This window comes from Choloepus didactylus, chromosome 6 (genome assembly GCF_015220235.1).
Source record: "Choloepus didactylus isolate mChoDid1 chromosome 6, mChoDid1.pri, whole genome shotgun sequence".
In the NCBI taxonomy this organism is placed as follows: domain Eukaryota; kingdom Metazoa; phylum Chordata; class Mammalia; order Pilosa; family Megalonychidae; genus Choloepus; species Choloepus didactylus.
Window position 1 is genome coordinate 76,641,531 of NC_051312.1, and position 24,329 is coordinate 76,665,859.

General features: G+C 38.8%; 2 protein-coding genes and 1 pseudogene across 2 annotated transcripts; 2 read left to right on the top strand and 1 right to left on the bottom strand.

Moving 5' to 3' along the window:
- The window catches only part of LOC119536993, a 299,931-nt pseudogene that overhangs the window by 120,568 nt on the left and 155,034 nt on the right, over positions 1–24,329 (top strand).
- On the top strand, positions 7,632–11,154 carry LOC119536989 (olfactory receptor 2D2-like). The gene is made up of 2 exons (XM_037839627.1): positions 7,632–8,549; positions 11,056–11,154. The coding sequence occupies exons 1-2, from the start codon at positions 7,632–7,634 to the stop codon at positions 11,152–11,154; spliced, it is 1,017 nt and encodes a 338-aa protein (XP_037695555.1).
- LOC119537613 (olfactory receptor 10A4-like) lies at positions 20,809–21,756 on the bottom strand. The gene has a single exon (XM_037840148.1). The coding sequence runs from the start codon at positions 21,754–21,756 to the stop codon at positions 20,809–20,811; it is 948 nt and encodes a 315-aa protein (XP_037696076.1).

Sequence of the window (24,329 nt, forward strand, 5' to 3'; positions counted from 1 at the left end):
AACTTCAGACAGGCCCACAACAGGGAATGAATGATTCCTTTGAAGTATAGTTGAGTCTCATATTTACCAGGAAATTTACTAATTTCTTACCTCCTTGAAATGAATCCCAAGGTTCAGTATGGCATGATTTCCCACTGCTGTAAGAAGTCCTTGGGCCCTGTCACTCCAGCTCACTAGTTTCATCCCTTGCTAGCTGTGGGGTTGGGCTGTTCGGTCTTTGCTGCCTTTTCCCCTTTCAGTATGAACATTGTTGGGAATTTAATGGTTTCCTTGGGGTCCCCTGGGGTCTTACCCTTTTTGCCAGTTTGGATATATTATGACCCCCAAAAGCCATGTTTTAATCCAATCTTGTGGGATGTTTGGATTAGGTTGTTTCCCTGGAGATGTGACTCACCCAACTTTAGGTGAAATATTTTGATTAGATATTTCCATGGAGACGTGGACCCTTCCCATTCAGGATGGGTCTTAATTAAATCACTGAAGTCCTATAAGAGAGCTCACAGACAGAAGGAGCACAGAGCAGCTGAGAGAGACTTCTGGAGAGATGCTTGCTGATGCTTTGGGATGCTTGGAGATGTTTAGAGATGCTAGCCCAGAGTGTGCTCCAGAGGAGCTAAGAGAGGACCCCAGTGCGTAGATGCACAGGAACTGAAGAAGCTAAGAGAGACAAGCCCCGAGTTGTTTTGGAGAAAGCCATTTTGAAATGCACTCCAGGAGCAAAGGAATAGCAGATGCCAGCCACATGCCCTCCCAACTGACAGAGATGTTCCAGACATCAGCTGTTCTTCAGTGAAGGAATCCTCTTGTTGATGCCTTAGTTTGGACACTTTTATGGCCTTAGGACAGTAACTTGTAGCCAAATTAATCTGCTTTATAAAAGCTAATCCGTTTCTGGTATTTTGCATAACAGCAGCATTAGCAAACTGGAGCACCCTTTGTGATGGATCTTCATCATGCTTTCCCCATCTTGGAGCCTGAGGAAAGCTAAAATTCTTGCCAAGCATTTCTCCTTGAAGATTAGCTTGGAGGTTTGATAACTAAGTGACATTCTACTTTTGTTGTTTTCCATGGGCAGATTCCCGATTATGAAAACTTTAAAGGCAATTTCTGCAAGCTCCAAGATTGGTTTTCCTAATCCTCCTTCTAGCTTTTGCAATTTTCAATGAATGTCAGGGACACTCTGGCAAATAAAGGACTGATCTACCCTGTGCCAGTTTATTGGGTCTTCTGGGATTGTATCAGTAAATTTATGGCAAATTTTGAATAATTGCTTTAAAAAAATTGATGGATTTTCATCTGACTTTTGGACAAATTCTTTGACTTTACTCAAGTTTTTTTGTTTAGGCAGTCCATTTCTTAGTCCTACAATTATGCATGCTTTATAGTGATCTCATTTTGTCCTGTCTGCTTGTTCCTTTGGGTTCCAAAGGGGGTTTACTTGTGGAATGGCCAGATTTCCAGGGGTGTGTACTGGATCCCTGGACTATTATTGCTAAAGAGTCAGCATAATCATGAGCTTCTGCAATTACAATTCTCCTTTCTTCTGAGGTTAATAGCATGTTTAATAAAGATTGTATATCAGCCCAATTAGAATTATGCATTGCAAAAATTAAGTTAAACAAATTTTCCATTTTCCTGGGATCCTCTTGCTATCTGGGAACCCAGCTTTTGTATAGATCTGAGATGGAGAAAGGGTTGTGCACATACATATATCCCCTAGGTGAGCCCTGGCCATTTATTCCAGCTGGCACTTGTCGGAGAGGGAACTGTCCCTGACTTTGCCCTCCAGAGGTAGAGTCACTCTGCCTGAAGGGTATACCACTCCAGATATGAGGTGGAAAGGTCATTTCAGAAGAGTTCCTAGGCATCGGGGGCTTCTCCTCAGCCTTCTGATGAGGAGCCAGAGAAGAGGAAGAGGAAGGAGTGGCGACATCAAAGACTCTGGTAGGAAGGGAAAGGGGAGTGCAGAAACAGCAGAGTAGCAGGAGGGGGATGGCGTGGGAGCCACAAATGTCTGCACAGGGGCTTTGTCTGTCACTTTCTAGGTCAGGATTCCCAGGTGTTCCCCAACCCGGGGTCTAGAAATCTCGGCCACCATATTTCAGCTTGGAGTTCAAAAGCCTCAGTCACCTTAGGGCTGAAAATCTTAGCCAGCAATTTTCTAACCGGGCGCTGGCTTCTTTTTTCTCCTCTCCAGCAGAAACCTCAGGAGCTCTCTAAAAGAGGCTAGGGGCTTGGCTGATGGGTAAAATGCCATATCCAAAACATTTTCTCTGCAGCTTTTCATTCTGAACTAGAGCCATAAAATACTGCACAACCAGAATTTCATTCCATTTGTTCATTCTCTTACAAAATAAATCTAGCTGCAAGATATTATATTCTATTGATCCCTGGCTTGACCACTTGTGGCCATCCTCTAATTCATACTGAGACCAAATTACTTCTTCACATAAACGTTTCATGCTTTTCTTTCTCATAGGCTTATACCTGAATTGCTCCCAATGTTTAGGTATGCAATTTAAAGGATCATCCTTCTTACTTTCCTTAGATTTCTCACTTAGGTTGTTTCCCACTTTTCTCTTTTTAATACTCTTTAGTCAACTTTAGAGGAAAACAGGACAAGACAAAACACAAACCATAAAACTAAAAAATAAGAACCGAGGCCAAAACCTAGGTACCAAGTCTCAAATGTCTTCTTTATTCCTGGGGCTTCACCCTCCAAAAACAGCTTTGGCAGAAATTTATCTGGCACGAAGCATGCAAATAACCAAATCCAAACCTAGGCACCAAATTCAGTGTCTTTCCTTTTATATCAGGGGCTGCTCCCTTCCAAAAACAAATTTCCAAGTACAGTTTCCCACTTACAGCTTTGGCAGGAGTTTATGTGTCAATACACACCAAACCAACCTGGGCCTGGGCAAACATACAAAACATCCGCATTCACACACCAAACCTGTTTCCCTCCACAGCCAGCCTCCACTGGGGTCCTAAATGCCCGGGGCAAGAAACACTCTCCTCCAGTTCTTGGAGTTCTCCTTTGGCCTTAGAGCTACGACTCAGGAATGTCTCACCTTGGGGATCCAGGAATCCAAGGAGCAGCCTGTTGCTCAGATGTCAGGCCCCACGTTGGGCTCCAAATCGTAAATGAGGCAATCCCCAAATCTGGGCTCCTCGCTCAGTACAGCCAATGTGAGACACACCGAACAGGCTGAGGAGGAAAAAAATTTTTATTTATGCCAGCGAGAGAGCACGGAAACTTCCCAAATCTATCTCCCCATAGTGATTTTTCAATTTGCTTTTATATATGTTAGAGACAAAGAAAGATAATCATCTGGGGTAACAGGTAACAGGGCTGGAAAACTTCAGTAGTTTTTTTTCTCAATTATTTACTATTTCCTTTAGGATTTATATCCTCTGTGACACCTGGGAAAGGTGCCTCCAAGTCTAAGGAAATAGATGAAAGCTTATTCTTATCTGGGTGCAGAAGTTACATTTACATGTTGCTTTGTGAGACTAAGAGCTCAACTTCACAGCTTGCTTACAGTTTTAAAGTTACGTTTGAAAGGCTAGTACCATAATTCAGCTCACATTCACAACTTGCTTATAGTTTTGAGGTTACATTTGAAAGGTTACTACTGCAAAAGGACTGGTGATGGGGTCTGAAAACAGGGATTTGAGTGTTTACTACACATTATTTTATGTCTCCTTAAAACCACTTGGGAACCATCTGAGAGGAAAGGCAGCTCAGGATCCACCCTAATGATTCAGAATTCCTCCTGAGAACTTCAGCCACTCCAGAGACCTCTTCTGGTATCCCCACCTTCACTTCATTTAAATGGAACTGTTGTCACAGGATCTGCCCTGAGGCAGATCAGCCCTTTGGATGGAGCAGGGGGACTTGGAAATGTGGGGGTTCTCCTTCCTGCCCTGCCCTTGGTCTTGACTTCAGAGATTTTCTGAGCTCTCTGCTTTTATGACCAGCTGCCCACAGTCTCCACTCTGCCTATGCTGGTGCCCATGTACTTGCAACACTTTGCCCAGCAGTGGGTTTTTATTTTTTTAAATGGCTTCAAGATGCTAATTTGATCTTTTTTTCTCATCAGATGAGGCTTTTTGGTAAGATTGTTAGAAGGAATGGAAGAGAAGTCATGTGTTGAACAAAGAGAGAATAATCTGGGACATACTAGGGGTGAATTGGTTTTAATCTATTCAGAGATTTGATTTTTAAATTTCAACTAATTTTGTTCAAACTACCTGATTATTTGCAGTGGATATAGCCAAGGTTTTATCCACAGTGGATCTACCTTATGAAACCACAGTTATAATATCAAATTTCCTGTGATGAAGAATCCTGGTTTTCACCTGATGAGACATAAGCAGAGTTTCCATGGAGTTAGTATTGGTCCTTTTGGTGGGGATTTTTATGCCTGTGTTGAGGCTGGGTTTGGAAGGTAGTAAGTATGTACGGAGATAAGGAACAAGTGCTTTTGAGTACAAAGGATGTTGGACTCAGAAGAGAAATTTAATATTTTCCCTTGGTTCCTATGGGGTTCCCTCCATCTCCTCTCCCTAAAAGAAATGTCATATTAGACAATGCATGACTCTGTGATTGCATCATCCAGTGGTGCATGTCATTTCCATGGACTGAGCTCACACTTTGAGAAAAAGCAGTAAGATGAAAGAAAGGTTGAGAGTAATCATGATTTTCTTGCAGAAGCTTCCTTACCCTGGGGGCAGATTCACAGTTACCTGGAGCATCACCACCTCCTCCACATTTTCATGGGGGAAGAAAAAGAAATGAAACCAGGGGAGATGGGGTGGGGAGGGGCAGCCTTCTAATGCAGTAATTCCAGGGTTAGTGGGAGCTTCTATCATCAAGTCACAAGCCAAGCTCATCTCTGACTCAGATTCACTTCTCTATCTTCTTCTCCTTTGGTTCAGGTAAAACCAGCTCAAGAAACATGTGTTGAACATTTACTATTTGCCAGGATTTATCTTATTTGCACTGAATAGAAATGATTCAGATGTCTCTGCCCTTGAACATCTTACAGTCATGGAGAAAGGCAATCAATTCTATGTATTTGTTAGAGCTAAGCTGCAGGTAAGTACATGGTATTGTAGGCACACGTGTATCTTTTATAGACTGCGTGTTTGTGAATATATTTGTGCATATCTGTGTCTGTGTTGGGGGCTGATGGAAGTGAGGAATGGAGCAAATGTCTGAATCAGTAAGGAAAGTGTTCCTGGAGGAACACTAGATAGACTCTTGAAAGACCTGTGGTCATAGGTCAAATGTGGAATGGACAGAAATCATAGAAATATCCTGTAGCTGCCATTTTATTCAAGTTATTCTCTTATTAGTACTCTCTTATTTTTATCTCTTGTTTGGACTTTGTGACAAATTTTATGCTCTATGTCTCCTTTTGTCAAAACTGGGAAACACTGTGTTTCATTTATATTTCCTTAAAATCTAGACATATGATTCATGAAACTGCACTCAAATTTCTACTCTGGGAAGGGGGCAACTTGTGGCAGAGAGAGAGGCAAATCTAAAGCCAAACTGAACCATAATCTGGAGACTCTAGAACTAAGGACCAGGTAGCATCTTCCAGTAGATGTTCTGCCTTCATAATTCAGGAAGTACCTAACTTAAAATAACCTGTGTCTTCATAATTAACTTTTATATTGGCAGTTTTGATAATAGTCTATATTTGCCTTTGGAGGCAATTGTATATTAGTGTACGTATCTGTTAAATCATGTAGGCTTATTTGGCCCACTGCATTCATTCATCAGAGGTATATTTGCTGTGAATCTGTAATGTCCCAGGAAACACACTAGGCACCAGGGATAAAACATAGCCACGGTTTAGTCCCTTACCTCTAGAATTCTTTGGCCTCAGGAACGTAATGAACATTCCAAGTGCGACAATTACCCAAGGAAAGTGATGCATGCCTCTCAGTAGAGGGACCATGCTGAACAAAAACAGTGATGTATAAAAATGCAGTGTGTCCTTGTTATGTGTAAGGAAAATGGCTAGAAAGGTGGCCTGGGAATTCCTATAGCACAGGAGTTCTTAACGTGGAATTCAGGGTTCCTTCAATTTGGGTACCAAATGCTACAATCTTTATTTTTACTTTCCTCTAACAGGAATTTAACATATTTGAGTTTGAGTGTAGGCAACAAATGAACATCAGTACTAGCACTATCTATGAATTTTCACCAATAGAAATAAGAGATATTTCTATGTCATATTGAAGTTGTTGAAGACATCTCAAAATATCATTTACAGTATCATTATTTTTGAAATTAAGGTAGTTATTAGACCCACCACTATATTTTTAAATTTAATGTGTTAATAAAGAAGTGCATGTATTATTATACAACAAAGTTGTTTGTAGAGACTATTTTCATAACTGTGTTTTGATGAAATTGGTTTCCTTAGTAATCCTCTACATTTTATTTTATCTATTTAAAACATTATTCTGAGTCACCTCTCCTGGAAAGAAAAGGGTTGACAGACCAATCCTTGCATAATGTTTTAAATTTCGGTGTTTAAGATAAAAATGTCTTCCCCTACTTGGAAGAGCTCCATGAAATTTTATTATTGATTCCCAATTCTTACAAATCTCATTAGGGGTACTGGCAGACTTTCTTATCACCTCAGCTAAATATGTGATCAAATTATTTCCACTTCATTTAGTTAATAATCATTTATTGAATGAAGCACTATGCTATGTTTTACAAAGGGAACAAAGATGAAAAAGACATAGGCACCATTTTCAAAGGAGATTTTAATCCTGTGTAGAGTAAATAGATAATGCAAGGCAGTGAAGGATGATGATGAGCTGGAGGTGGGAGGTAGTGCTGAGTTTGGGCTGAACAGGAAGCTAGCTAAGCTAGTGATTTAAAATGGAAATTTTGCTGTGATGGTGTACCTGCTATTTGGAATTTCTTCCATAGACAAAATCGATTATAGAGAATTCTAGGTGGAGCTGGAGATAGGATTACCAAACAGGTTATGGCACACTATCCAGAATTACCCTTTGGTTCCCTGGATTATTTTCAAGAGAGGTTATTTTCTTCAAGAAATATGTCAGCTCTAAAACGTACATGCACTTGTGTTGATGTCTTATACCTTGTGACTGTCTTTTCAGGGAAGAGGCAACAGGATCAGTTGCACGTCCAAAGCATTAAAAAAAAAAAAATCCACACAATCATGAGATAGGAGAAGTGTGGCAAGGACAGTATAAGATTGAAAATTGAATTGACATTAAATGACATGCCTTTCCAGATGAATGCAGTGTGTTCTTGTATTAATGTCATTAATGTAATAAAAGGTATTATTACAAGTGTGATATTCAGAATAAAGATGATGATTCTTCTGATCTACTCTATACTTCCCAGATGACACCAAAAATGGAATGAACCATCTTATAAAATACCAAGTTTTCCAACACTGGAAATGTTCCAACTAAACAGCATGATCATCTGCTAAAGACATTATAAAGGGGATTATTGAAATGAATGCTAGTGATTGTGGGCAATTCCCAATCCTTCCAATTCTGAATTATATAATTTTACAGGTGAGGCATGCCATTGTTTAGCATATAGTGAAAAAAAGAGACAAACTATGAGACTGACAAATGAGACGGAGGTGACAGAATTCCTCCTTCTGGGACTCTCTGATGACCTACATCACCAGCAGTTGCTCTTTGTGTTGTTCCTGGGTGTCTACTTGATCACTGTGCTTGGAAATCTGCTTCTCATGTCCCTTGTTCAGGTTGACTCCCGACTTCACACACCCATGTATTTTTTTCTCTGCAACTTGTCTCTGGCTGACCTCTGTTTCTCTACCAACATCATTCCTCAGGCCCTAGTTCACCTGCTCTCCAGGAAGAAGTTCATTTCATTCACACGTTGTGCAGCTCAGCTTCTACTCTTCCTCATTTTTGGGGGTACACAGTGTGCCCTTCTAGCAGTGATGTCCTATGACCGGTTTGTGGCCATCTGCAACCCTTTGCATTATCCTAGTATCATGACCTGGAGGATGTGTGTCCAGCTAGCCACAGGATCATGGACCAGCGGTATTCTGGTAGCTGTGGTAGATACCAGCTTCACACTGAGGCTGCCCTACCAAGGCAGCAATGGCATCGCTCATTTCTTTTGTGAGGCACCTGCAATGCTGATCCTGGCATCCACAGACACCCGTACTTCAGAGACAGCCATTTTCCTCATGGGGGTTGTGATTCTCCTTGTACCTGTTTCCCTAATTCTGGTATCCTATGGCCACGTCATAGTGACTGTGGTGAGGATGAAGTCAGCTGCAAGGAGCCTCAAGGCATTCTCTACCTGTGTCTCCCACCTCATTGTGGTCGTTCTTTTTTATGGGTCAGCAATTGTCACCTATATGACACCCAAGTCTTCCAAACAGGAGGCAAAACTATTGTCTGTGTTCTATGCAGTGATGACTCCCATGCTTAATCCTCTCATCTACAGCCTGAGAAACAAGGATATGAGGGGAGCTCTGAGGAAAGTAGCCACAGGGAATCTCCAAGGAAGTCTTGGAATCTCTCACTGACAGTGAGTTCAGGGACTCTGCTGGCTTCCTACTTGTAAAACTTGCTGTAAAGACCCCTTCCTTGGGAATTTGGAATATGGTAAGAGTCTCACCCTTGGGCTTTGTCTACAGACCCAACCTCCAACCTTTCATCCTGAATTCATTTGTAGAAGAAGAACAGTAATTCCTGGAATAATAGGAAGGAGGGTCTGCTTCTTCCTTCTGGTTGGTCCTTTTGCACCTGCAGGTTAGGAAATCCCCTGGGAAACAATCACATTTTATAAACCTTGGAACCTGTAAAAATCTCTTTTTAGTCATGCTGGTGTATTACTTTCTATCCCAGATTCTACTCCAACTTTTTTACCTTTTAGCATTTCTGCATCTCTCTCTGCACCATCAAATAGACAATAAATTATCAAACATTACTGAATCACTTCCTATGAACTGGGTGCTCTTTGGGTGGGAGTGCGTGTGCATGTATATGCATTAACATCAGTTTGAAGAGAGTAATAGAGAGCATGGGTACAATGAAGCAGAAAATATGTGCTCTGCTATCCTCACAATCTTCATAGAGACATGAGGATTGCATCTATCAGAATATGCTATTATAAAAGTGAAGACAGGGTTTTGGAAACCAAGAAGTGATAGTGACATATCCCAGGGATAGCAAGAGTGAAGAGTTGCCACCTATCCTATACCTAAAGGACCAAGAGGAAGGAATAGGACCCTGGAGAGGGTAGCTGGTCACTAGGCCTAAATTTCTCATCATAGCTTTTTTCTCTCACCCCCTTTTCATAGTTTTCTAATTTTCTAATGGCATTCAAGCTGCTGGGGTTCTTTACCTGGAGTGATGACTAAAATTTCTTTCCTGAAGGATTTGAGTCCTTGGTGATCCTTTAGTAAGTTATACAGTTTCCCTTTGATCATGGCTATTGTTCAAGAAAGTGTTATAAGATATCCCAGTGAATACTCTGTGTTCTAAACGAAGTCCTTTCCCCAGTATATATCAGCAACCAAATTTGTCCTTGACCATCAGGATTGATCACACCAATCAATAGAGTATCTCCCTTTGTGTGACTGCTGGTTCAGTAATACAAGGACCTCAATACCAGGGCACAGTCTCTGCTTCCAATCATTAGGACCATGCACAAGAGGTTCAGGACCATGGTTAAGGTATTCCTTTTTTGGGCACTAGGAACTTGAAATCAACCAAGCCCGAGTAAGTGAGGATGGGGAGCCAAACTTCTCACCGGGTTACTTATTGGAATAATGAAAATAACCACTCTGCCTGTATCCATTGGTTTGCTGATCTTTGCATTCTGGCTATGGTAGAGACAACCCTGCACATTGAGTAATATTTTAAAGCATGTATGACATTTCTATAAGATGGCACCCAACTTCTAGGGTATTGTCTTTTAGCTGGAATTGTAACTGGGACCTCATCATGCCATTCCACAATTATGTCAAGTCAACTGCTTCTGAATGATGGGATGCATGATGAGACAAGTAAATTTGGTGGACTTGAGCCTACTACAAACATTTTTTTTCACCATAAAATGTGTCTCCTGGTTGGAGTTGATGTTGTATGTGGTATATATATCTATTGATAAGGAATTCTCAAATTCTGTGAATGACTGGTACTAGAAAAAACACTGTGAGTCTGTTTTTGTGAGGACAAAACACTGACTCCTCAATGATAGAAGGAATCCAATGTGAGCAACATGGTTCCAGGGATCAGCTGAGTCTTTTGGTGAATGGTACCATATTGGGGCTCAGTTTTGATAAATATAAACAGTAGCACAACCACTGTCACACATAATATAAAAGATCCCTGGTGCCCTCTTTCAGTCAATGCCCTATCTCTCCCCATAGCCTCTGGCAACCATTGATCTGCTCTTTGTCACTGTATATTTACCTTTACTAAAATTTCATATAAAGGGAATCAAACAACATGGAGTCTTTCTGGTCTGACTTCTTTTACATAGGCTAATGCTTTTGAGGCACATTCATATCGTTGTATGTGTTAATAGTCTGTGTCTTTTCATTGCTGAGTAGTATTCCATTGTATGTGTATACCAAATTTATTTTTCCATTCATCAATTGGTGGACATTTGGGTGGTATCCAGTTTTTGGTTGTTATGAATAAATCTGCAGTAAACATTCAGTAGATTTTCATATATTGACTTGTATACTGCAACCTTGCTAAACTCACTTTTTATATTATTAGTTCTAGTAGCTTTTGTAAATTCCATTTCATTTTCTACATGGACAATCAGGTCATCTGTGAATTAAGACAGTTTTAGTTCTTCCTTTTCAGTTGGGTCACCTTCTGTTTCTTTTTCTTGCCTTATTACACTAGTGAGAAAATGCTGAATAAAAGCAACAAGACTGGACATCATTGTCTTTTTCCTGATCTTAGGTTGATAGAATTCAGTCTTTCATTTTTATGATATTATCTGTAGGTTTCATGTAGATGTCCTATATCAGGTCAAGGAAATTTTCTTCTAGACCTATTTTGCTGAGAATTTTTTATCAGGAATGGATATTCACTTTTGTCAAAAGCTTTCTTTCTGCATTTGTTGAGCTAATCACCTGATTTATTTTTAAATTTTCTAACATGGTTAATTAAAGTGATTACTTTTTTTCTTTATTAGAGAAGTTGTGGGTTACAGAACAATCATGCATAAAATACAGGATTCCCATATACCATCCTATTATTAACATCTTGCATTGGTATGGAACATCTGCTATAATTGAAGAGAGCACATTTTCTTAATTATACTATTAACTATAATCCATGTGTTCTGGTTTGCTGATGCTGCCGGAATGCAAAACACCAGAGACGGATTGGCTTTTATAAAAGGGGGTTTATTTGGTTACACAGTTACAGTCTTAAGGCCATAAAGTGTCCACGGTAACACATCAGCAATCGGGTACCTTCACTGGAGGATGGCCAGTGGTGTCCGGAAAACCTCTGTTAGCTGGGAAGGCATGTGCTGGTGTCTGCTTCAAAGTTCTGGTTTCAAAATGGCTTTCCCCCAAGATGTTCCTCTCTAGGCTGAAGTTCCTCAAAAATGTCACTCTTAGTTGCACTTGGGGTATTCATCCTCTCTTAACTTCTCTGGAGCAAGAGTCTGCTTTCAATGGCCGTCTTCAAAATGTCTCTCATCTGCAGTTCCTGTGCTTTCTTCAAAGTGTCCCTTTTGGCTGCAGCAAGCTCGCTCCTTCTGTCTGATCTTATATAGTGCACCAGTAATTTAATTCAGACCCACCCAGTGTGGGGCCAACACCTCCTTGGAAATTATCCAATCAGAATCATTACTCACAGTTGGGTGGCGCGCATCTCCATGGGAACACTCAAAAGAATTACAATCTAATTAACACTGATAGGCCTGCTAACACAAGATTACCTCAAAGATAATGGTGTTTGGGGGGACATAATACCTTGAAACTGGACACCATGTTTTAACTTAGGGTTCATTGTGTAGTTTAGTTCCATGGATTCTTAAAAAATAATTTTTATTCTGTTACCACATATACAATCTAACAGTTCCCCTTTTTTTCACATTCCGATATATATTTCAGTTCTGTTGGTTATATTCACAATTTTTTGCTACTCTCACCACCATCCATTATCAGTAATTTGTATAATTCCAAATAGGAACCTTGTACATATTAAGTCTCAACTTCCCGTTCCCTATTCCACCCCATCCCCTGGTAACCTTTATTCTGCTTTTTGAATGTTAAACCAATCTTGAATTCTTGGGATAAACCACACTTGTTCATAACTTCTTATTCTAAATGTATTATTTGTTTTATATATTGCTGTATCTGATCTGCTAAAATGTTTAGAAGCTTTGTATCTATATTCATGAGGGATAAGGGTCTGTAGTTTCCTTTTTTGTTGTTGCAGTTTAAAGCATTTTATTCAGGACACCAAGATTTCTGCAGCAACAAGGAAACAGCAAAAGCAAAAGCAACTTCAAAGCCAGGGAGCTGTGTACAGTTTTTTTTTCCTTCTTTTTTTTTAATATTAAAGAAGTCATAAGTTTACAAATCAATCATGCTTAAAATACAGGATTCCCATACACCACCCCACCACCATCTTGCATTTGTGTGGAGCATTTGTTACTCTTGCTGATAGCACTTTAAAAAGAAATAATTGTACTACTTTTTAAAAAAATAGTAGTTACCTTTGTTACAATTGATGAAAGATTATTAAAATAGTTCTATCATCTGTTATTTACATTAGATGTATTTTTCACCATATACCACTCTATTATTATTATTATCTTGTGCTAGGATCATACTTTTGTTATAATCCATGAAAGAACATTCTTAAAATTGTACAATTAGCTGTAGGTCATCATCTACTATAGGGTTCACAGTGCTGTACAGTCCTATGTTTTATCTTCTAATTTTTATTCTAGAAATATATGCATCCTAAAGTTTCCTCTTTTAACCGTATCACCTATATAGTTCAGTGCTGTTGATTATACTCACAAAAATGTACTAGCATCACCACCATCCTTTTCCAAACCTTTACCATTCAGTAAAATTTAAGCATCAATTCCCATTCTCTAACTCCAGTCTATCTCCTGGTAACTTATATTCTTGATTCTAACATTATGAGCCTGTTATTATAATTAGTTCATAACAGTGAGATCATACAATATTTGTCCTTTTCCATCTGGCTAATTTCACTCAACCTAATGTTCTCAAGGTTCATCTATGTTGTCGCATGCATTGGACTTCATTTGTTTTTACAGCTGAATACTATTCCATTTTGTATATATGACACATTTTGCTTATCCATTCATGAGTTGATGGACATTTGTGTTGCTTCCATCTTTTGGCAGTTGTGAATAATGCCACTATAAACATCAGTGTTCAAATGTCTGTTCAAGTCCCTGCTTTCAGTTCCTCTGAGTATATACCTAGTAATGGGATTGCTGGATCATATGGCAATTCTATACATAGCTTCCTGAGGAAACGCCAAACTGCCTTCCAGAGAGTTTGCACCATTCTACATTCCTACTGACAGTGAATGTGTGCCTCTTTCTACACAGCCTCTCCAGCACTTGGAGTTTTCTGGTTTTTTTTTTTCCTTGTTGTTTGTTTGTTTGTTTTTTTGATAATGGCCATTTTAGTAGGCGTGAGATGATATCTCAATGTGGTTTTGATTTGCATTTCCCTAATTGTTTGTGAAGTTGAGCATCTTTTCAAGTGTTTTTGAACCGTTTTTGTTTCCTCTTTGGAAAAGTGTCTCTCTGCATTTTTTGCCCATTTTTTAATTGGGTCCTTTGTCTTTTTGTTGTTGAGTTTTAGGATCTCTTTACATATTCTGGATATTAAACCCTTATCTGATTCGTAGTCTCCAAATATTGTCTCCCATTGCATAAGCTGCCTTTTTACTGTCCTGACAAAGTCCTTTGATGCACCAAAGTGTTCAATTTTGAGGAAATCCTATCTGTCTATTTCTTCTTTCATTTGCTCACACTTTTGGTGTAGGGTCTAGGAAACAACCTCCTATCACCAAATCTTTAGGATATTTCGCTCTATTTTCTTCAAATAGTTTTATGGTCTTAGTTCTAATATTTAGGTCTTTGATCCATTTAGAGTTAATTTTTGTATAAGGTGTGAGATAGGGGTCTGCTTTCATTGTTTTGGATATTGTGATGGTTGGGTTCATGTGTCAACTTGGCTAGGTGGCCTAGCTGTCTGGTCAAGCGGGCACTGGCCTGACGATTGCTGTGAGGATAATTGAGGCTGGTTAATAAACCAACAGGCTGGTTTGTCGGATCATCAGTCAGTTGACTGCAGCTGACTGATGATTCATCAAGGGGCATGCTTCCACAGTGAGAGAATGCAATTGGCTGGATTTGGTCCGGGTGATCAGTTGGAGGCTTATAAGCCGGATGGTTAGAGAACCTTCACTTCTTCTTCGGCTGCTCAGTGAAGCATTTCCTGGGGAGCTCGTCGAAGTTGCCGGTTCATTTCCTGAGGAGTTCGTCAAAGTTGTCGGTTCATTTCCTGAAGAGTTCGTCGGACGTCTTCCTTGGAGTTGACAGTTTGTTGACGGCTCTGCAGAATTTGGGCTCGTGTGTGCCCGCAGTTGCGTGAGTCACTTTTACAATTTGATAATCAGAGACACCACTCATTGATTCTGTTTCCAAGGAGAACCCTAACTAATACAGATATGGACATTCAGTTCTGCAAGTACCAGTTGTTGAAGAGGCTGCTCTGTCCCAGTTGAGTTGACTTGAATGCCTTATCAAAGATCAATTATCTGCAGATGAGAGGGTCTATTTCTGAACACTCAATTCAATCCCATTGGTCGATATATCTATCTTTATGTCAATACATTGCTGTTTTGACCACTGTAGCTTTGTAATATACTTTAAAGTCAGGTAGCATGAGACCTTCCACTTCATTTTTCTTTCTCAAGATGTTTTTCGCTATTCGGGACACCCTCCTCTTCCAAATAAATTTGTTTATATGTTTTTCTATTTCTGCAAAATAAGTTTTGGGGATTTTAATTGGTATTGCATTGAATCTATAAATCAATTTGGGTATATTTAATATTATAACTATATTTAGTCTTCTAATTCAGGAACACAGTATGTCCTTTCATTTATTTTGGTCTTCCTTGATTTCTTTTAACAATGTTTTGTAGTTTTCTGTGTATAGGTCTTTTATGTCACTGGTTAAATTTGTTCCTAAATATTTGATTCCTTTGGTTGCTATTGTAAATGGAATATTTTCCTTGATTTTGTCCTCAGATTTCTCATTACTGGTGTATAGAAACACTACTGATTTTTGCATGTTGTATCCTGCCACTTTGCTATACTAATTTGTTAGCTCTCATAGCTTTACTGTAAATTTTTCAGGATTTTCTACATATAGGATCATGTCATCTGCAAACAGTGAAAGTTTTACTTCTTCTTCTCCAATTTGGATGCCTTTTATTTCTTTTTCTTGCCTAATTGCTCTAGCTAGAACTTCCAGCAGTGTTGAATAACAATGGTGACAGTGGGCATCCTTGTCTTATTGCTGATCGTAGAGGAAAAGCTTTCAGTCTTTCCCCATTGACTATGATGTTAGCTGTGGGTTTTTCATGTAATCCTTTTATCATGTTGAGAAAGTTTCCTTCTCATAGGTTGTCCAGGGATAGAACTGGGGCACAGATTGGGCAATCATTGATTAAGGAGTACAGACTTTTCAACAAGACTTATTATAATGGTTGCTAGATTGTAAGCTCTTATGGAAGTCAAATCTATTCCTGAGTTTTAACTCTTATTTCTAAATTCTGAGATGTTGAGCTCTTTATATATAACATGGTAGTTCCCTGGAACTTTGGGTATATGTGTGACAACTGAGAGTCAGAGTTAGAGCTCTATAGCTCTGCAAGTCAGCATTACTCCATATAGCACCTGTTAAGCTGAAAAAAGAGATCAGACTACAGTTAGAGACATAAAAGAAACAGACTTGGTTAGGACTGAGGTAAATTAGAATACAGGGTAAAGGATGATATTGACTATATTTAAAAACTCCAACTTCTGTGTGAGATCGAAGAGAAAGAGATTTATTTGGTACAAAATTTATATTTTCTGTGGCACACTATCTAGTTTAACCTTTTAGTTCAGTTTATTTAAACAATGTAATCTCATGGAACCTAGAATAGGGAGTGAGTTCTTGTTTTTCTATATAGGCTAATGCAACACCCCAATAAATTCCAGAATATTTTGGGCAGAAAATAAAAATGTATTTGTAAAGTCCCTTTCAGGGATTGGGGGGAAAATGTGGAACTATTAAACTTCCCCACCTAGAAAATTCCTGCTATTCTCTTAAGCAACAGGGGCTCCCAATTTAATATGCCAAGCCCTCGATCTAGAGGCTTGCCCTCATGAAGCTTCTTTCCAATGGCAAAGCTAAGCCTACTTACAAACCATGTCTAAGAGTCACCCCCAGAGAACCTCTTTTGTTGCTCAGATGCGGCTTGTATCTTTAAGCCAACTCTGCAGATTAACACATTACCCTCCCCCTATGTGGGACATGACTCCCATGGGTAAAAGTCTCCCTGACAATATGGGACATGACTACCAGGAATGAGCCTGGCCCTTGCACTGTGGGATTGAGAATGCCTTATTGACCAAAAGGAGGAAAAGAAATGAAACAAAATAAAGTTTCAGTGGCTGAGAGATTTCAAATGGAGTTGAGAGGTCATTCTAGAAGTTATATTTATGCATTATATAGATATTCCCTTTTAGTTTCTAGGGTATTAAAATAGCTAGAAGGAAATACTTGGAACTGTTGAACTGTAATACAGTAGCCATGATTCTTGATGATGATTATATAACCATATAGCTTTTATCATGACTGTGTGATGGTGAAAACCTTGTGACTGACACTCCCTGGATTCAGTGTATGAGCAGATGAGTAATAAAATAAAGACAAAAAATATATAAATAATAAGGGGGGGATAAGGAGTTTGGGATGTTTGGGGTGATATTTTTTATTTTTTTATTTTTATTATTATTTGCCAGAGTAATGAAAATGTTCTAAAATTGATTGGGGTGATGAATGCACAAGTATATGACAATACTGTCAGCCATTGATTGTATACTTTGGATGGGTTATATGGTGTGTGAATATATCTCAATAACATTGCATTTAAAAAGCAATGTGAGGGTCTATGTCTGAACTCTAAATTTGATCCAATCATTAGTATATCGATCTTTGTGCCAGTGATGCTGTTTAGCTTTATAATATACTTTTAGTCAGGAAGTGTGAATCCTTCAACTTTGATTTCCTTTTTCAAGGTGTTTTCAATTTGATAATTGGCTTTTCCATTTATGCAAAGTAGGCTGTTGGAATTTTGATTGGGATTGTATTGAATCTGTAAGTCAATTTGGGTAATATTGACATTTTAATGCTATTTAGTCTTCCAATCCATGAACATGGAATGTCCTTCCATTTATTTAGGTCTTAAGTGATTTCTTTTAGCAATGTTTTGTAGTTTTCTGTGTACAAGTCCTTTACATCCTTGGTAAGATTTATTCCTAGATATTTGATTCTTTTGGTTGCCATTGTAAATGGAATTTTTGTCTTGATTTTCTCCTCAGATTGCTCATTACTAGTGTACAGAAACACTGTTGATTTTTGCATGTTGATCTTTTATCCTGCCACAAAGCATAAATGCCCAGTGAACCCCAAATAGAATAAATCCAAATAAATCCACTCCAAGGCATATTCTGATCATACTGTCAAATACTGAAGAGAAGGAGCAAGTGTTGAAAGCAGCAAGAGAAAAGCAATTCACCACTTACAAAGGAAACAACATAAGACTAAGTAGGGACTACTCAGCGGCCACCATGGAGGCGAGAAGGCAGTGGCATGACATATTTAAAATTCTGAGAGAGAAAAATTTCCAACCAAGAATACTTTATCCAGCAAAACTCTCCTTCAAATTTGAGGGAGAGCTTAAATTTTTCGCAGACAAACAAATGCTGAGAGATTTTGCTAATAAAAGACCTGCTCTACTGGAGATACTAAAGGGATCCCTACCAATAGAGAAACAAAGAAAGGAGAGCGAGGTATAGAGAAATTTAACAGACATATATAGAATATTACATCCCAAATCACCAGGATACACATTCTTCTCTGGTGATCACGGAACTTTCTCTGGAATAGACCATAGTCTGGGACATAAAACAAGCCTCAATAAATTTAAAAAAAAATTGAATTTATTCGAAGCACATTCTCTGACCACAATGGAATACAAATAGAAGTCAATAACCATCAGAAATTTAGAAAATTCACAAACACCTGGAGGTTAAAAATGAGGGGAAAATGAAAACATTCCTGGATAATCAAAAGCTGAGGGGCTTCATCACCAGTAGATCAGTCCTATAAGAAATGCTAAAGGGAATTGTGCAGGCTGAAAGGAAGGGACACTTAACAATTAACTGAAACCACATGAAGAAATAAAGATTTCCAGTAAAGATCACATGGTAAAAATAAATAGCAATACTACTGTATTTTTAATTTGTAACTCCACTATTTAATTCCTACAGGATCTAAAATACATAAAGTGTAATGATAAATCAGTGGTTTTGGACTTAATGTAAAATATGTAATTGTTGACAAGAACTACATAAAGGTGGGGGAATGAAGGAGTATAGGAACATAATTTATGTGTCCTATTGAAGTTAAGTTGATACCAAAGAAAACAAGATTGTTATAGACTTAAGATGTTAAATTTAAACCCCACAGTAAACACAAAGAAAGTATCAGAGAATATGATCATAGGAATGAAAAGTAGAGCATGGGTTATGAGAAGTGGGGGAAGGGGCAATGTGGAGTTAATGAGAAATGAGTGTAGGGTTTCTGTTAAGCGTGAAGGGAAATTTCTAGTAATGGATGGTGGGAAGGTGATGGCATTACAACATTCTGAATGTGATTAATCCCACTAAATGGAATGCTTGGGAGGGGTTGGATGGGAAGATTTATGCTGTATATGTTTCACAATTGAAAAAAAAGACAGTCTAAATAGATAACGACAATTAAATGCTGTAGATGATCCTGGATGAGATCTAAGACTAGAGGAGAAAAGGCTCAAAAGGACACAATTGGGACATAAGAAAAAAATGAAATATAAAATGTAAGCTTTATATCAATGTTAAATTTCTTGAACTTCTTAACTGCACTTAATGTGATTACATAAATGAATATTCTTGTTCATAGAAAATGTATATGTGACATATTCTTTGTTCAAGGATGTGTGCAACGTCCTCTCATATGTTCAGAAGACAGAGCAATCGATAATGGATGATAGGGAAGGAGGGAGGGAAAGAAAGAAATGGTGAAGTGACAAAATATTAAAGTTGGTAGATCTGGGTATCGGTGGAGGGAGTTTGGGGTGTGCTGGGGTTCTGTGTATGGGGTTTGTATTATTTTTGCAACTGTTACTTAAGTTTGAATTTATTTCAAAATTTAAAAAAAAACAACCTCTAGCAACACTCAATTACTAAATGTTTATCTCAGATTTTTTTAAACTTTTCATTTTAGCAACATTTATTAAACTCAAAATTTCCCATCTTAACCTCTCATATGCTAGTTTCTTTTGAGCTTCTTAGAGTCTTTCCTTATGCATAAACTAGTTAGGATTTGGCAAATGACTCATGATATTGCATACAGATATTGGACTTAATTCTCTGTGGATCCCTCATCTTTATTATTTTCACCCTCAATTCCAAGATGCTCTGCAACCTCAGCTTCTAATTTGCGTCTTCTTATTCCAGCCACTTCATCCTAACGCTCTCTTTTCCCCTGTTAGAGAATTGGCAGATGTGGTCACGGAAAACAAAAGGCAGAGTGTCCTTCCCTCCCACCTTTCTCCCCCAGAATGGTGTTATTGGTCTCTAAAGACTTAAAACACCTATTTTTTGTGTGTTTTCTTAATATTTTGTAGCTGTGTGGCTGTTTTGTGGGAGATGCCTGGAATAAAAGTGCTGAGAGTAAGAATTTGTTAAAGTTCTTCAGGTGATTCTGAGCCACAGTTGAAAAACATTTGACTCTATCAATGTGATAGAGGGGCAAGGTGATTTCATATGAGGTTGGGACAATGGATAGGGGCTAGCACATGTTGGGCATGTAGATTTAGTGAAGTTTCAGAATTTATTCTAACTGTTATGGGAAGCTTTGGAAAGTTTTTGAGCAAGGGAGTGACACGATCTGACAACATATTGAAAAGTCTACTCAGGATCCTCTGTGGAAAATGGATCTTAGGACAGTGAGGATGAAGTAGGAAATCTGCCAGGAGGCTACTACAATAATCAAGGTAAGGAATGATTGTCACTTGTCTAGGATGGTAGCAGTGCAGATGGAGAAAAGCTGGATATAGTGTATATTTTGGAAACAAAATTTTATAGGGTTTCTGTTAAGTTGAATGTGAGGGATGAGGGATAGCAGATAAATGAGAATGGCTCCTAGAGTTTTTGTTTGAGCTACAGAATGAATGATAATATTATTTGCTGATTAATGGAAGAGGGGAATATGAACAAGTTTTATAGAGCTCTTTTAGGACAAATTAAATTTGAGATGACTACTTGACATGCATGTTGGGGTGTGAAAAATGAATTGGATATACTGTGGAACCTGGAAAGAGTAGAACCAAAAACTCATTTTGGAATTCATTTTTATTCCCTTTATTGATTACACTCTACCCTGTACTTTCCATCTAAGACTGTTATAATTTCTGAGCACCCAGGGTCTTGCGTATAACCCTCCCCAGTGCAGCCTTTACTTCATTATTCCTTAAGCTGTAGATGACGGGATTCAACATGGGTGTCACCACCGTGTAGGAGAGTGACAGCAACTTCTTGCTTTCAGGAGAGGTGCTGGACCGGGGCCGGAAGTACATGAGGATGGCAGTGCTGTAGAAGAGGGACGCAACCAGGAGGTGTGAGGTACATGTGGAGAAGGCCTTTTGTTTCCCCTTGGCTGAAGGCATCCTAAAGATAGCGGAGAGGATGCGGACATAGGACCCCAGGATCAGCAAGAAAGGGAAGAGGATGAATAAGACTGTAGCTGTCAGACTTTCCAGTTCAAGCAGAGAAGTATCAGAACAGACCAATGCAATGACAGGGGGGATGTCACAGAAGAAGTGGTTCACCCTGTTGGGGCCACCAAATTGGAAGCTGAAAATCCATGTTGTTTGCACAGTGGCAACTGGAATCCCTGAGAACCAAGAGGCAGCTGCCAGCTGGGCACAGGCTCTGTGGCCCATGATGACTGGGTAGCGCAGAGGGTTGCAGATGGCTGTATAGTGGTCATATGCCATGGTGGCCAGGAGACAGCACTCAGCAGCCCCACAGAAGAAGGAGAAATACATCTGAGTAGCACAGCCAAGGAAGGAGATGGCTGTGTCATGCATGATCAGGGTCCCCAGCAGCTTGGGCACAATGACCAAGTTGAAACCTATCTCCAGGAAGGACAAGTTTCTGAGGAAGAAGTACATCGGACTCTGAAGGGCAGAGTCAGCTGTGGTGACCAGGATGATGAGGACATTGCCCGTTAGGGTAACCAGGTAAATGGTCAAAAAAAGGAGAAACAGGAGAGCCTGTAGTTCAGATGACAGGGCTGAGAAGCTCACAAGAACAAACTCATGGACAATTGTCCAGTTTCCCCATGGCATTCTTCTGCCCAGGATTTCACTGGACTTTCAAACCCCAGGAAAGTAGAAGTTTCCATAGGTTATTTTTACCTGTGTTATACCTTAGAAAGGGAATCTCCATAGTCCCATTCTTCACTTTTCTTATTCTGGTTGTTGATGATCAAACAACTGTACTCTCCAAAATGTAAAACAAACATAAAGCAACAAATCTAACCATATGACTCAAAGTTTGTTTTGAAGAACACTTTTTTTCTTACTGAATTAAGACACATCATATATATATGTATATATATATATGGTCTGGCTTGTGTTTATAGGGCTTGCTCTATAAGAGATGGTCACAGTTACATATTCACTTCCATCTCCTATCCTATTGCTCTGTAACTGTCAGTGGTACTAAAAAAGAAGCCAGACCCAAGCATTTCTGAAGAGAGAGTTTTGATGCATAATGAAAGGTGGTGAAGTCTGGCAGAGTATCCTTTCTGCAAAATGAAAGGGTGGGAAGGAAAAAATCATGGAAAATGAACAACAACAACAAAATGTTTCCTGAGGAGGAGACTTGAATGTGCCCCAGTCTTGAGAAGCCCATTCTCAGGAAGATTTCAGTAAATTGAAGTAATCACTGTTTCCAAATTCAGAAAATTAAAGTCTGAACAGGAAAACACACAATATAGAACATGAGATTTATCTTGATCCCAAGTCCAATTATTCTCCACGTGGCTATATGTGATTAGGCAAAGGAAACACAGACTCAAGATAGTATCTGAGTCATAGAGAGAATCTAGACATGATAAGCATAAAATCCTTCGTTAGCTTCTTTTGGTTCACTTGTGTAGGACACACTCTTGACTCTTAAGGAATTCAGAGCTGAAGTTTTACATGTTAATAAAGTTGAACTCAAATATGCAAGTGTGACTAATAAGGTTAAATACTCTGAAAAAGAAGCAGAAAGTTTCTTCATTCCATCAATAACTCAGCTTCAAAAATTGGGACACTGAAGTTCTTTCTGATGACTATAAAATTCAATGGAAGAACAAATCCAAAGCATTTAGCATGGTGTCTGGCACATTGTAAATTATCGATAAATGCTAGACGTTACTGTCATTACAAGATAGCACTTGAACTGCCTTATCATAAAAACCACTTCTTATCCAGACAATTGCCCAAAGTCTCTGTTGCCCCTGCTATTCAGTCTCTAAGACAAAAGAATCATGAACTCAATAAAATAAATATTGATTATCATCTATGTGCTAGGCACAGTTGTAGATACTGGGGATGATACATCAATAAACAAAACACCAATCTCTGCCCTCAAAGGACTCACCTAGTAGGGAAGACAGATAATAAGTAAGTCAAACATACAGTTTGTTAGATGGAGCAATGGAAAAGAACAAGGCAGCAGGGAAGAAGGTAGCATTTGGGGTGTGGGGAGTGTCCGGGAAGGCTTCACTGAGCAGGTGATATTTGAGCAGAGGTCTGAGCAGTTACAGGAGGAGAAGTCAAGATGGTGAAATAAGAAGGGAGATAAAGAGCAAAGAAAGGAGGAAATTGTTAAAATTGCTGACACCTATTCATTTTTTTTTATTTTGAAATAAATTCAAAGTTATATGAACAGTTGTAAAAACAATACTAGCCCCATACACAAAATTCCATCACACCCTGACCCTCCCCTCCCCCGGTACCTCAATCCACCAACTTTAACTTGCTGTCACATTGCTATTTCTTTCCCTCCCTCCCTATCATCCATCATCTATTGCTCTGTCATCTCAACATATGAGAGTTAGCTGCACACATCCTTGAGCATTCACTATAATTCACGTATACACTTCCCGTGAACAAGAACATTCTTTCATGCAATCCCATTAAGCGCAGCTAAGAAGTACAATAGATTCAACAATGATACAAAGCTTACATTCTATATTTCCTTTTCCTTATGTCTCAACTGTGTCCCTTTGAGCCACCTGTCTATCCTCCTGTCCCATCCAAGTTCATCCTTAGTATTCAGTTGTCATCTAGTTAGACTGACTTTTTTTTTTTTTTTCAGTTGTGGAAACATATATACAGCCTAAATCTTCCCATTCCACTCCCTCCCTAGCCTTTCATTAGTGGGATTAATCGCGTTTAGAATGTTGTAATGCTCTTTCCCACCATCCATTACTAGAAATTTCCCTTCACCTCAAACAGCAACCCTACATTCATTTCTTAATTCCCCATTGCCCCTTCCCCCATTTCTCTTAACCCAAACTCTACTTTTCATCTCTATGGTTATATTCTCTGATAATTTCTTTGTGTTTACTGTGGGGCTTAAAATTAACCTCTTAAATCCATATCAATCTTGTTTTTCTTTGATACCACCTTCGCTTCAGTAGGACACATAAACTACGTTCCTATACTCCTTCATTCCCCCACCTTTATATAGTTGTCTAAAATTACATATTTTACATTGAGTTCAAAACCACTGATTTGTCCTTAGAGTTTGTGTATTTTATATCATGTAGGAAGTAACTAGTGGATTTACAGTTCAAAAATTATTGACTTCTATTTGTATTCCATTGTGGGTGGAGAATGTGGTTTGAGTATATTCAATGTTTTTT